The 13725-nt window shown below is 53.9% G+C and overlaps 1 protein-coding gene across 1 annotated transcript; it reads right to left on the bottom strand.

Moving 5' to 3' along the window:
* Positions 1 to 8834: 8834 nt before the first annotated feature.
* Positions 8835 to 13681, bottom strand: RRAS (RAS related). The gene is made up of 6 exons (XM_524339.8): positions 13481 to 13681; positions 10582 to 10669; positions 10367 to 10469; positions 10162 to 10270; positions 9277 to 9395; positions 8835 to 9203 (listed from the first exon to the last, which is right to left on the bottom strand). The coding sequence occupies exons 1-6, from the start codon at positions 13631 to 13633 to the stop codon at positions 9119 to 9121; spliced, it is 657 nt and encodes a 218-aa protein (XP_524339.2). The 5' UTR covers positions 13634 to 13681; the 3' UTR covers positions 8835 to 9118.
* Between the last annotated feature and the right edge of the window lie 44 nt (positions 13682 to 13725).

Genomic DNA, 13725 nt, shown 5'->3' on the forward strand with positions numbered 1-13725 from the left:
CCGGCAGGCTGGAGTGCCTCTGTCCTGCGGCGCTGGGGTGGGTGGCGGTGGTGGCAGGGGCAGAGGTTCTGGAACGGGACTTTCCCAGAGCCCTGGGCAGTGGGGGGCCTGAGGCTGGCATATGTTCTGTGTCCCCGCACAGCAGAGTATCCCACCCTGAAATTTAATGACTTCAGACAACAAATATTTATCACTGGGGGGTTTCTTTTGTTTTTTAGCTAAAGACAGGGTCTCGCTCTGCCACCTAGGCTGGAGTGCAGTGGCATGATCATAGCTCACTGCAGCCTCCAACTCCCTGGCTCAAGCGATCCTCCTGCCTCAGCCTCCCAAAGTGACGGGATTACAGGCAAGTGCCACTGTGCCTGGCCCTGTGTTCTTTATGTTACCCAGGCTGGCCTTGAACTTCTGGGCTTAAAAGATCCTCCTGCCCCAGTCTCAAGTAGTTGGCATTACTGGTGCATGCCACTACACCCAGCTCAAATCCTGTAGTGTTTTGTTTTGGTTTTTTTTTTTTGAGACAGAGTCTCGCTCTGTCACCCAGCCTGGAGTGCAGTGGTTCGATCTTGGCTCATGCAACCTCAGCTTCCCCGGTTCAAGCGATTCTCCTGCCTCAGCCTCCCAAGTAGCTGGGATTACAGGGGCCTACCACTACATCCAGCAAATTTTTGTATTTTTAGTAGAAACCAGGTTTCACCATGTCGGCCAGGCTGGTCTCGAACTCCTGACCTCAAGTGATCCGCCAGCCTCAGCCTTCCAAAGAGATTACAGGTGTGAGCCACTGCGCCCGGCCTCAAGTCCTGTATTCTTGAATCCAAGTGAGTGGTCCATGGTACAGCACTCTTGGAGTTCCCCAAGCGCTTGTATAAATGTAGAATCGGCACAGGCAGCAGACGAGGAGAGGGCAGGTTGAATAGGGCTGTTTCCCCTCCTCCCACCCTTAAAGGAAAAGATGTAGAATCTCAGGCTGTTGCTCTGGTCTACTTGATCAGAACCCACTTTTTAGTAAAATGCCGAGAGGATTCTCAAGCACATTCAAGTCTGAAGAACCGTGTTCTAGAACAAGAATGTTAAAAATGTGCAGGTTGGCTGGGCACGGTGGCTCACGGCTATAATCCCAGCACTGTGGGAGGCCGGGGTGGGGGGGATCACTTGAGGTCAGGAGTTCGAGACCGGCCTGACCAACATGGTGAAACCCCGTCTCTACTAAAAATACAAAAATCAGCCAGGCGTGGTGGCGTGCGTCTATAATCCCAGCTACATGGGAGGCTGAGGCTGAGGCAGGAGAATCGCTTGAATCCGGGGGGCGGAGGTTGCAGTGAGTTGAGATCGTGCCATTGTACCACTCCAGCCTGGCTGACAGAGCGAGACTCCATCTCAAAAAATAAAAAATGTGGAGGTCAACTGGCAATATTTTAGAACCCAGTCTGTGAAGCAGTGAACAGGCTGTTGTCATTCTAGAGCCTGGATGGATGGACCACTGGTGTTCCAGAACCCTGGCTTAGTCCGTGGGTAGGGACCCAGTGTGAGATTTGAGGGTGGAACATCAGCATTCCAGATGCCCTTTTAGGTGAGATTCAGGGAGAACCCTCATCGTTCTAGAACCTTGAGTATTGTTCCAGGGGTGTCCAAGGAGAGAATACAGTCATGGGTTCTTAGTTTCTGTTGTACCAGTAAAGCCCCTTCCTCATCCCTCTTTTTTGTTTATTACTAGAGACAGAAACTAAAAACCATGGCTTCAGGCTGCTAAAAGCCTAAAACAAAACAGAACAACAACAAAATAAGGTGGGTTGGACAAATCTGGACTCTAGACCATCACGTTACAGATTTTTTTTTTTTTTTTGGACGGAATCTCGATCTGTTGCCCAGGCTGGAGTGCAGTGGCGCAATCTCGGCTCACTGCAAGCTCCACGTCCTGGGTTCCTGCCATTCTCCTGCCTCAGCCTCCCAAGTAGCTGGGACTACAGGTGCCCACCACCACGCCCGACTAATTTTTTTTTTTTGTATTTTTAGTAGAGACAGGGTTTCACTGTGTTAGCCAGGATGGTCTCGATCTCCTGACCTCGTGATCCGCCTGCCTCGGCCTCCCAAAGTGCTGGGATTACAGGCAAGAGCCATCGTGCCTGGCCACATGTTACAGATTTTAGATCCTGGTTTCAGACTAGAGGATGGATAGTAGCATTTGAGAACCATAATGGGTGAGTCAACAATATACCATGAAGCCAGGCGTGGTGGCTCACGGTTGTAATCCCAGCACTTTGGGAGGTGGAGATGAGCGGATCACCTGAGGTCAGGAGTTTGAGACCAGCGAGACCAGCCTGGCCAGCATGGTAAAAACCCTCTTCTTTTTTTTTTTTTGAGACGGAGTCTCCCTCTGTTTCCCAGGCTGGAGTGCAGTGGCACTATCTTGACTCACTGCAACCTCCGCCTCCCAAGTTCAAGCGATTGTCCTGCCTCTGCCTTGTGAGTAGCTGGGATAACAGGTGCATGCCACCACTCCCGGCTAATTTTTGTATTTTTAGTAGAGACAGGGTTTCACCATGTTGATCAGGCTGGTCTCGAACTCCTGACCTCATGATCTGCCCTTCTTGGCCTCCCAAAGTGCTTGGATTACAGGCATGAGCCACTGTGCCCAGCCAACCCTATCTCTCTTAAAATTACAGAAATTAGCCAGGCATAGTGGCTTGTGCCTGCTACTCAGGAGGCTGAGGCAGGAGACTCGCTTGAACCCAGGAGGCTGAGGTTGCAGTGAGCCCAGATCGCGCCACTGCACTCCAGCCTGGGCAACAGAGTGAGACTCCATCTCAAAAAATTTAAAAAAGGATCATGAACTTTCTAGAATCATTGAGTTAAGAGGGCTGAGTACAAACCATTATTGTGCTTGAACTGTGGCCTATAGCATGTGGGGGTGCAGCCTTTGATGGAAAGCCATACACTCAAGGTCCTGGACTAGGCTGTCAAACTGAGGCCAAATGCCAGGTGACAGTGGCTCATGCCTATAATCCCAGCACTCTGGGAGGCCAAGGCAGGAGGATTGCTTGAGTCCAGCCTGGGCAACATGGCGAGATCCTCATGTCTCCAAAAAAAAAAAGCTAAAATTGAGGCCAAAGGATTGGCATTGTCCCAGGTCAGAGTTCCAGGATGGAAAACGGGTGGAGTATTCTTTTTCTTTTTTCTTTTTGAGACAGAGTCTCGCTTTGTTACCCAAGCTTGGGTGCAGTGGCACGATCTTGGCTCACTGCAACCTCCGCCTCCTGGGTTCAAGCCATTCTTCTGCCTCAAGCTTCCTGAGTAACTGGGACTACAGGCACGTGCCACCAGGTCCAATTAATTTTTGTGTTTTTAGTAGAGACGGGGTTTCACCATGTTGGCCAGGATGGTCTCTAACTCCTGATCTCAGGTACTCCACCCGCCCTGGCCTCCCAAAGTGCTGGGATTGATTAGAGGTATGAGCCACCACGCTCGGCCGGGAGTGGAGTGTTGTGAGCGTGGACAGTGAGGTCAGGAATCATCCCTTTAGGGACAGAATCACCTTGTGTTTGGCCTTTGGCATCCAGCTGCCCAGATTAGAATCCCAGCTGCAGCACTAACCAGGCAGATTGGGTAACAGACCCCATCTTCACCTTTGCCATCCATTAAATGGGCTTTTGTCAAAATGAAGGAAGACAACCGGTTTGGAGCACCTGGCCTGCAGCTCCTGTGACCTGTAGCAGGAGATCTAGAGAAGCTTAACAGAGGTCCACAACATGACAGAAAACAAAGAGACACAGAGAAAGATAAAGATGGGGACATTGGCCGGGCGTGGTGGCTCACACCTGTAATCCCAGCACTTTGGGAGGCCAACGTGGGTGGATCACCTGAGGTCAGGATTTCGAGACCAGCCTGGCCAGCATGGTGAAACCCTGCCTCTACTAAAAATACAAAAATTTGTCGGGTATGGCCGGGCACAGTGGCTCATGCCTGTAATCCCAGCAAATTGGGAGGCCAAGGTGGGACAATCACCTGAGGTCGGAAGTTCAAGACCAGCCTGACCAACATGGAGAAACCCCGTCTCTACTGAAAATACAAAATCAGCCGGGGTGGTGGCACATGCCTGTAATCCCAGCTACTCAGGAGGCTGAGGCAGGAGAATCGCTTGAACCCGGGAAGCGGAGGTTGCGGTGAGCCAAGATCGCGCCATTGCACTGCAGCCTGGGCAACAAGAGTGAAATACTGTCTAAAAAAAAAAAATTTAGTCGGGCATGCTTGCCGGTGCCTGTCATCCCAGCTACTTGGGAGGCTGAGGCAGAATAATTGCTTGAGTCTGGGAGATGGAAGTTGCAGTGAGCCAAGATCATGCCACTGCACTCCAGCCTGAGCGGCAGAGTGAGACTCCGTCTTGGAAAAAAAAAAAAAAAAAGATGGGGACATCAAAACCTGGAAAGCTTTAGAATCGTTGCTAGGGCCTGCCAGAGCTCAGGGGAGGGGAGGAACCGAATACATAATTTCTGGCACTAACAGTACCTAGGGAGATGCCAGCCTTTTTGCCGTTGTGTGTTGATCTTTGGGACACTAGTGGCTGTAAACCTTCCAAAAATGGTCTGCCAGTTGTCTTGAGCATTTGGGGGCAAGCGGTAACTTTAATCACCTTCTCAAAGTGCATCTTGGTCCTACTAGAAGCAGGGTGCCCCAGCCAAGAAGTTGGCCCCATCGGGCAGTGCAGGAAAGCCTCTGATCCTCTGCAGGGGGCATGTGGATGGTGAGATCTGGGAAGAGAGATGTTGGCACAGGACTCCTTCCTGTTGGGGGCTCAGTACCCGCAGCTGGGGCTTAGGTGGAAGTGTCAGAGCTTGTTTGGAAACTGATCAAAACATTGCCCACCCTCTTGCCCCACCACTCCCCATCCAGCAGGGGTGGACCCCTGGTGTGCAGAGTTCCTAGCAGGGAAGAGAGCCAACATGTGACACAGTACATCCGAGCTGTACTTTTTCCCAGGGCAGAAGGTTGAGAACAGGCCAAAGATTCTGTGATAATAGAACCCGGAAAGGGATATTTAGCTAATCAGTTTTTTTTTTTTTTTTTTTTTTTGAGACAGAGTGTCGCTCTTGTTGCCCAGGCTGGAGTGCAACGGCACGATCTCAGCTCACTGCAACCTCCGCCTCCCGGGTTCAAGCGATTCTCCTGCCTCACCCTCCCAAGTAGCTGGGATTACAGGCGCCCGCCACCACACCCAGCTAATTTTTGTAGTTTTAGTAGAGAGGGGGGTTTCACCATGTTGGCCAGGCTGCTCTCGAATTCCTGACCTTAGGTGATTCGCCCGCCTTGCCCTACCAAAGTGCTGGGATTACAGGCGTGAGCCACTGTGCCCAGCCTGCTAATCCGTGTTCTAATCCGGGATACAGAGGGACATTCATGGTTCTGGGGCAGAATGGAGACATGTCAGCCACAGTCATTGATGGTGAGCACTTAGTATGCGCCGGGCTCATTCCTCCTCTGCAATCGTCTCCTTTAGTCTCGTGCTCACCCTGTGAAGTAGCTTTGTACTTGCCCCCATTTTACAGATGAGACTGAGGTGGCAGAGCTGGATTTGAATTCAGGCAGCCCGGTCATGCAAAGGCCATGCTCCACCCTAGGACTAGGAAGCAGGTTCCAGGGTGGGTGCGAGTAGAGCATTCAGGGATCAGGGGCCTGGGTATAGGGAGCAGATGTTTGACTGCTGATAGGTGTCAGGTGGAGCCTCAAGTTCAGGGCATGGGGACATCTCGGTTGAGGTGTTTTGTTTTGTTTTTGTTTTTTTTGAGATGGACTCTCGCTCTGTCGTCCAGGCTAGAGTGCAGTGGCGCAGTCTCGGCTCACTGCAACTCCACCTCCTGGGTTCACACCATTCTCCTGCCTCAGTCTCCTAAGTAGCTGGGACTACAGGCGCCTGCCACCAGGCCCAGCTAATTTTTTGTATTTTTAGTAGAGACGGGGTTTCACTGTGTTAGCCAGGATGGTCTCGATCTCCTGACCTTGTGATCCACCCGCCTCAGCCTCCCAAAGTGCTGGGATTACAAGCATGAGCCACCGCGCCCGGCCGGTTGAGGTTTTTAGCCTGGTGTGGTGGGTAGATTTGGGGCTTTAAAGATGGCCGGTCACACAGGCTTGGGAGGTGGGTGGACAGTGGTCTCCAGTTGGCTTCAGCCTTCCAGGGTAGCAAACAGTGGGCAGGACTGCTCCTCCCCCCACCAGAGCTTAGGTTGGATGTGGGAGAGTCCTAAGTGTCCCCAGGCTGGGCATGGTGGATCATGCCTGTAATCCCAGAGCTTTGGGAGGCCGAGGCAGGAGGATTGCTTAAAGGGAGGAGTTCAAGACCAGCCTGGGCCACATAGCGAGACCCCATCTCTACAACAAAATGAAAAATTAGCCAAGTGTGCACTCGTAGTCCCAGCTACTTGGGAGGCTGAGGCAGGAGGATTGCTTGAGCCCAGGAGGTTGAGGCTACAGAGTTGTGATCACGCGACTGCACTCCAGCCTGGGCAACACAGTGACACCCTGTCTCAAATAAATAAATAAAATGTAAAAAACGAAGTGTTCCTAGGACACAGATGGGCTTTGGGTATCCAGACTGAAGTGTGTCATCCATTTACCCACTGTGGCCTTAAGACACCCAACACTTCTGCTTCTCCCAGGACAGAATAGGGGGTTGGATGGGGGATGTCCACACTGACCCCAAATTGGATTAAGTGTTTAGATTCAGATGTCAGTGCTACTGGGAACTTTCTGAAAATGAGGACTTGCCAGACAGCTGCTTGGACACCATTCCACCCACCTGTCCCTTCTCGATATACATTGAAGGTGAGAGTGGGACAGGCAGGGTTTGTAGCAGTTGCTCCCTGTCTCTATTTTTGTAGACAGAGTCTAGCTCTTGCCCAGGCTGGTCTCAAACTCCTGGCCTCAAGTGATCCACCCATTTCGGTCTCCCAAAGTACTGGGCTTACAAGCGTGAGCTACCACACCCAGCTGAGTTGCTGCCTGTCTCCAATGTCCTAGAATGTTCTATTGGAATGTTCTAGAAAGCATTATCCAATAGCCCACTCAGCAATGATAGGAATGTTGTCTATTTGCCCTATCTATTAAGATAGCCACTAGAGGCTGGGTGCGGTGGCTCACGCCTGTAATCCCAGCCCTTTGGGAGGCCGAGGTGGGCAGATCACTTGAGGCCAGGAGTTCCAGACCAGTCTGGCCAACGTGGCGAAACCCCGTCTCTACCAAAAATACAAAAATTAGCCGGGCATGGTGGCATGCGCCTGTAGTCCCAGGTACTCAGGAGGTTGAGGCAGGAGAATCACTTAAGCCCAGGAAACAGAGGTTGCAGCAACTGGAGATCCTGCCACTGCACTCCAGCCTGGGTGACAGAGCGAGACTCTTGTCTAAAAAAAAAAAAAGTAGCCACATGTGACAACTGAGGTCTTGAAATGTTGATTTGACTGAGGAACTAAGTTTTATTAAAATATTTTTTATTTTGTTGTTGTTGTTGTATTTGAGACGGAGTCTCGCTCTGTTGCACAGGCTAGAGTGCAATGGCACAATCTCGGCTCACTGCAACCTCCGCCTCCCGAGTTCAAGCTATTCTCATGTCTCAGCCTCCTGAGAAGCTGGGATTACAGGCGCCCACCAATGCGCCCGGCTAATTTTTGTATTTTTAATAGAGACAGGGTTTCACCATGTTGGTCAGGTTGGTCTTGAACTCCCGACCTCAGGTGATCCATCCGCGTGGGCCTCCCAAAGTGCTGGGATTACAGGTGTGAGCCACCGCGCCTGGCCTTTATTTTAATTTTTTTATTATTTATTTATTTATTTTTTGAGACAGTCTTGCTGTCGCCCAGGCTGGAGTACAGTGGCATCACCTTGGCTCACTGCAATTTCTGTCTCCCAGGCTCAAGCGATCCTCCTACCTCAGCCTCCTGAGTAGCTGGGACTACAGGCATGTGCCACCACACCCAGCTAATTTTTGTATTTTGGGTAGAGATGGGGGCGGGGCGGGGGTCTCACTTTATTGCCCAGGCTGGTCTCAAACTCCTGAGATTAAGCGATCTGCCCACCTCAGCCTCCCAAAATGCTGGGATTACAGGCATAACCCACTGCATCCAGCCAAATTTTATTTAATTTTAATTTAAATAGCCACATGTAGCTTCTGCCTACCATATTGAAGAGCGCATTCTATAACTTTCTAGGAAAAAAAAATTCCTTCATCAGATGTTCAAAGTTTATCCCAAGAAAATACCCATAAGGTCAAGAGATTGAGACCATCCTGGCTAACATGGTAAAACCCCGCCTCTACTAAAAATACAAAAAAAAATTAGCTGGGGGCGTGGTGGCATGCGCCTGTAGTCCCAGCTACTTGGGAGGCTGAGGCAAGAGAATGGCATGAACCCAAGAGGCGGAGGTTGCAGTGAGCTGAGATCACACCACTGCACTCTAGCCTGGCTACAGAGTGAGACTCCATCTCAGAAAAAAAAACACACACACACAAAAACAGAAAAGGGTAGAATCGCCCTGTTGAAGGGAAAGTGGGGGGTCTAGGCACTTGGTTGTGCTTTATAAACTTCTTCTGCTCCTCCCCAAGCAATAGGTTCTAGATGCGAGGGTTCTAGGTGGAGGGAGGCCTTAGAACATGTGTGCCCTGAATTCGTTCACCTTCCCTGAGTTCATTCCCCCACACTTTTTTTTAAGAGATGGGGGTCTCGCTATGCTGCCCAGGCTGGTCAAAAACTCCTGGACTCAAGTGATCCTCCCGCATTGGCCTCCCAAAATGCTGCGATTACAGGAGTGAGCCACAGTGCCCGACCCTCATTACCTTTTTAGAAAGCACCTCCTGACGTTGGCAGTGACATTTATTTTTCTGGGGGAGGGGAGTTATATACAGCAGTGACCCGGAGCCCCTCACCCCCACCAGGCTTAGGTGGGGACAGGAGGCATTGGCAGAAGGCACACAGTGGCAGTAGCCCAGAAGAGGCCAGGAAGTAAGGGTGGGTATGTGATGTGTCCTGGGAGACCCAGATGAGGAAACTGAGGCTCAGTGAGGGCCTCAGGTCACACAGCAAGGTGCGAAGGAAGCTAGTCCCGAGAGCTTGTGGTGGTTGCTTCTCTCTTGCCTGGGCTACAGGAGGACGCAGGGGCAGCCCCCGCCCTTCTTCCTGGGGGCACTGGGAGGGCTCGGTGGGAGCTCTTGTTCCTGGTATTTCCTGTGGGAAAACGCCAGTGAGTTTGGAGTGGAAGGGCTGGGGACAAGGACGACAGGAAGGGGACTTGGCTCACCGGACGGCCCGCACCAGCTGCTCAAAAGCCTCGTCCACGTTGAGACGCAGTTTGGCCGAGGCCTCAAAGTAGGCCACGTGGTGGGAGGCGCCGAAGGCAGAGGCTTCTGATCGGGGGACCTGGGGGTACGGGGGACACGGGGGAGTCAGGTCCCTGCACTCAGGGTGACCGCAGCCAGAGAGACAGACAGGCAGGCTGGATACTCTAGGAGAGGTGACCCACTGTGAGAACTCAAAGAGGAAGAGCTCCTGAGAGATTATGGAGGGAGATGCCGCAGGGGCTTGGTGTCTTCTAAGTAAGGGATGGCAGGCTTCGTGGGCACTTGCCCTGCTATGCCTTAGATAACCAGGAGTGGGCAGGCAGGGAAGTCAGGGTGTTCCCGGCAGAGGCCGGCGGAACCCCAAAGCCTGGAAATCCCCAAAGCCTTCGCCAGATGGATGAGTTCTGTGTGGAAATCATTGTTGTGGGGGAAGTGATGGGAGCAGGGAAAGGAGGGGCCCAACTGTGCGGGGCATCTGGCACCTGGGGAGGAACTGGGGAGCCATGGAGGGGGCCGGCCATGAGCAGGGGAGGTGCTGGGGCTGGTGGGAGGTTGGCTGGAAGGGAGGAACGCGAGGAAGGGGCAAAGAGAGCTGGCAGACGGGGGGTGAATGTCCTTTGTTCCGTCCAGCAGCCTCTCCTGAGGACACTTGCATGCTAGGCCCTCTGCTCGGTGATGCCGGGGACCCTGAAGGTCCAGTTTGGGGGTAACCCATCTAGGTGAGCTGTGTGACAGTGGCAGTCGCAGCACTGCAGGAACAGAGGAGGATGCTGATGGGGGACAGGTGTGCTGGAAGGAGCCTCCCAGACTGAGATGGGGTCCCCAGAAAGAGGGGTGTCCCGAACCTGGCGCTGTGACTCCAGATCTGCCTTGTTCCCGACCAACACAACGGGGAAGTCGTCGCGGTCCTTGACCCGCAGAATCTGCGTGAAGAGCTTGCCCACCTCGTTGAAACTGCGAGTGAAGCCAGAGGCATGAGGTCCAGCCAGCTGCAGAGCCCAGGTCCTCCCCACACCCACCCACTGCTCCGCCACCAGCAACCCCTGTCACCTCTGCCGGTCGTTAATGGCGAACACCAGCAGGAAGCCGTGGCCAGCACGCATGTACTGCTCTCTCATGGCCCCGAACTCTTCCTGGCCCGCGGTGTCCAGGACTGCAGAGACAGAGGGGCCATCGTGGGGACCAGGCTCCCCCCAGTCACCCCCAAGAGCCCTCAGCCCCCACTGACACCACCCCCATCCATCATCCATCCTTGCCGCCCTCACTGTCCAGCCGGGCTGGGATGCCATCCACACTGCAGATCTTCGTGTAGGAGTCCTCAATAGTGGGGTCGTAGTCAGACACGAAGTAGGACTGGCGGGGTGGGGAGAGGATAGTTACTGCAGTGCCCCGGCAGACAGGACAAAGCCCTGCCCTTGGGATGCCTCTCTCAGTCTCTGTCCCTCTCTCTCTAAATGTCTGTCCCTGTTGCTGGGTCTCTGCCCCCTTTTCTCTGGGTCTCTGTCCCCTCTGTCTCTCTGAATCTTTTTTTTTTTTTTTTTTGAGACGGAGTTTCGCTCTTGTTGCACAGGCTGGAGTGCAATGGCGAGATCTCGGCTCACTGCAACCTCCGCCTCCTGGGTTCAAGAGATTCTCCTGCCTCAGCCTCCCAAGTAGCTGGGATTACAGGCATGCGCCACCACACCTGGCTAATTTTGTATTTTTAGTAGAGATGTGTTGGTCAGGCTGTGTTGGTCAGGCTGGTCTCGAACTCCTGACCTCAGGTGATCCGCCCGCCTGGGTCTCCCAAAGTGCTGGGATTACAGGTGTGAGCCACTGCGCCCTGCCCTGTCCTTCTCTCTCTCTCCAGATGTCTGTCCTTGTTGCTGGGTCTCTGCCCCCTTTTCTCTGGGTCTCTGTCCCCTCTGTCTCTCTGAGTCTCTATTACTCTCTCTCTCTGGGTCTCTGTCCCCTTCTCTTTGGGTAGCTGCTCCCCTGCCCCCCTTTCCCTGCCCCCCACCCCTCCTACCAGTCTTCTTCTCTCTGAGTCACTCCTGGTCCTCTCTTTCTGGTATAAGGTACATGTCCCACATCGTGATTACATCCTAGCTGTGTGACACTGAACAAATCACTTCCCCTCTCTGAGCCTCAGTTTCCTCATTTGAAAAAGGAGGCTAAGAACAGCACTACACTCCATCCAGCACTGGCAAGATTCGGAGCAAATCCCCATTGAATATTGAATGTATCAGTTATCGGAGGCGTTGTTGTCCAGACTGCCTGTTTATATCTCTCCCTCCTCTTCTGCTTCCTCCCTCTCTTCCTCCTCCCCCGTCTCCTCCTCCCCCGTCTCCTCCTCCTGCTCAGGCGGCCTCCAGCGTCTCCTCCCAGGGGAAGGTCCCGGTTCCAATCCGGCTGCGGAGAGGCTGCCCCACCCTCGGGCCCCGGCCCCTCCCTTCCTGCCTGGGTCCTGCCCGCTGCCAGCCAGGCCTTTGGCCAGCTCTGGGACTGCCTCTGGGTGCAAGGGGCCCAGGGCTGGGGCCTTTCTCTACACAAGCAGGGCTCCCTCCCAGGCCCTTGAAGGGGTCTCTTGGTGGGGGTGAGGGGGGTGTCCTGGGGCCCCGGGGCCTCTGGCGGTAGCATGTCAGGCCAAGACACTTTTCTAGGATTTCTTTGAAGCTGGGAGGACCTCCCTCAGGAATGGGGAGGACGTTTCCCGGGCTGGGGTGGAATTTCAGGAAAGGGGGTGATGTGGAGGCTAGGGGTCTGAAGGCTGCATCTGTCGGTTAGAGGGGTGCTTGGTGAGGGGCTTGTCCTGGAGGGAGGCTGTAAGGACCAAGCCCTGGGAGGGATTGTGGTTCTGGGGCTAGTTAGGGGCGTGACCTCAGAGCACAGCGTGAGAAGCTCAGGGCTGAGAACTGGGAGCCAGCCCGGAGGTGGCTCAGGGGTTTTGGGAGGTTATAGTATATACAGTCTTAGAAACATTGAGTTCATTTATGGGGTCAGAGAAACTCCCAAGGAGTAGATCTTTCTGGGGGTGCCAAGAATCTGGGGGCTTCTTCCATGGAGATGATTTGAGAGCTATTCAGGGTTTCTGAGAGGGGCTCAGGGAGTTGCAGTGGAGAAAGCGTGGGATGCAGGAGGGGCTGGTTTTCCTTGGGGGTGGGGTGGGAGAGTGGAGGTTTGGGCCTCCGGGAATGGGGGATTGTCAGGACTTGGGGTCTTGGAGATTTCTGGAATGGCCAAGGGGCAGGATCTCTTTTTAAATCTCGGGTGGGAGAGCAGGACTCTCTTAGGACTGGGTAGTCCCAGAAGAGTCTCAGGGCCAGGGTCTGGGTAGAATTTCTAGATTCTGGGGGCGGTCATGGAAGGGGCTAAGAATCAAACGTGGGGCCGGGCACAGTGGCTCATGCCTGTAATCCCAGCGCTTTGGGAGTCCAAGGCAGGCCGATCACGAGGTCAGGAGTTCAAGACCAGTCCAATATGGTGAAACCCCGTCTCTACTAAAAAATACAAAAATTAGCCAGGCATGGTGGCACTCGCCTGTAGTCTCAGCTACTCGGGAGGCTGAGGCAGGAGAATTGCTTGAATCCAGGAGGCAGAGGTTGCAGTGAGCCAAGATCGCACCACTGCACTCCACCACACTCCAGCCTGGGCGACAGAGTGAGTGAGACTCTGTCTCAAAAAAAAAAAAAAAAAAAAAAAGAATCGAACGTGGTGGAATCTCAAAGGTGCTGGGCACTGGCATTCTTCCAGGAAGGCTCTCAATGGCTTAGAGGGGAAGTTGGGGACTGGGATTTGGGGGAGATAGGGCTCAGGGTGGTGGAAGGTGGCACCGAGGGCGTGGTGGGGGTCCTGGGAGTGCTTAGGGTCCGAATGGGGTGAGTATTTTGTATTTAGCATGCTCCCAGGAGGTGCTCAAAGCCAGGTCAGCAGGTAAGCGGGGTCTTAGGCACTGGGAGAGGGAATGGTGGGTCTCGGGATGCGAGTGCAGAAGGAAAGGTCCCCCGTGCAGGGGATGGAGGCTCTCCAAGAGTTTAGGTTACAATCCGTGGGGATCTTTTAAGATTAGAGGGCCTTATAGGAGGGTCTCAGTGATGGGTCAAGGAGGAAAAGGGGTCTCGGGGATCCCCCCAAGGGCTCAGTTCTGGGTCCCGGGGGACACCCTCCCGGGTGAGGGCCCACTACCTGGATGAACTGGATGGTCAGCGCGCTCTTGCCCACGCCGCCGCCGCCCACGACCACCAGCTTGTGTGTCTCGCTGGGCGGGGGGTCCCCGGGCCCAGGTCCCCCGCCCCGGGGCCGCCCCCGCCCTGTCCCGGACGCCGCCCCGCTGCTCATGTCGCCACCGCTGCTGCTGCCTTCGCTACCGCCTGCGGGGGAGCCGGGCGGGACCCGGGAGGCGGGCTACGCTAATGAGGCTACTGCATAAA

This window comes from Pan troglodytes, chromosome 20, assembly GCF_028858775.2.
Source record: "Pan troglodytes isolate AG18354 chromosome 20, NHGRI_mPanTro3-v2.0_pri, whole genome shotgun sequence".
Lineage (NCBI taxonomy): Eukaryota > Metazoa > Chordata > Mammalia > Primates > Hominidae > Pan > Pan troglodytes.

Coding starts and splice junctions, on each gene's coding strand:
- RRAS (XM_524339.8), bottom strand. CDS start 13,633: ATGAGCAGCGGGGCGGCGTCCGGGACAGGGCGGGGGCGGCCCCGGGGC. Junction 10,670..13,480: donor TGACCATCCAGTTCATCCAG/GTAGTGGGCCCT, acceptor CCACCCCGCCAG/TCCTACTTCGTGTCTGACTA. Junction 10,470..10,581: donor CATCCCAGCCCGGCTGGACA/GTGAGGGCGGCA, acceptor CTGTCTCTGCAG/TCCTGGACACCGCGGGCCAG.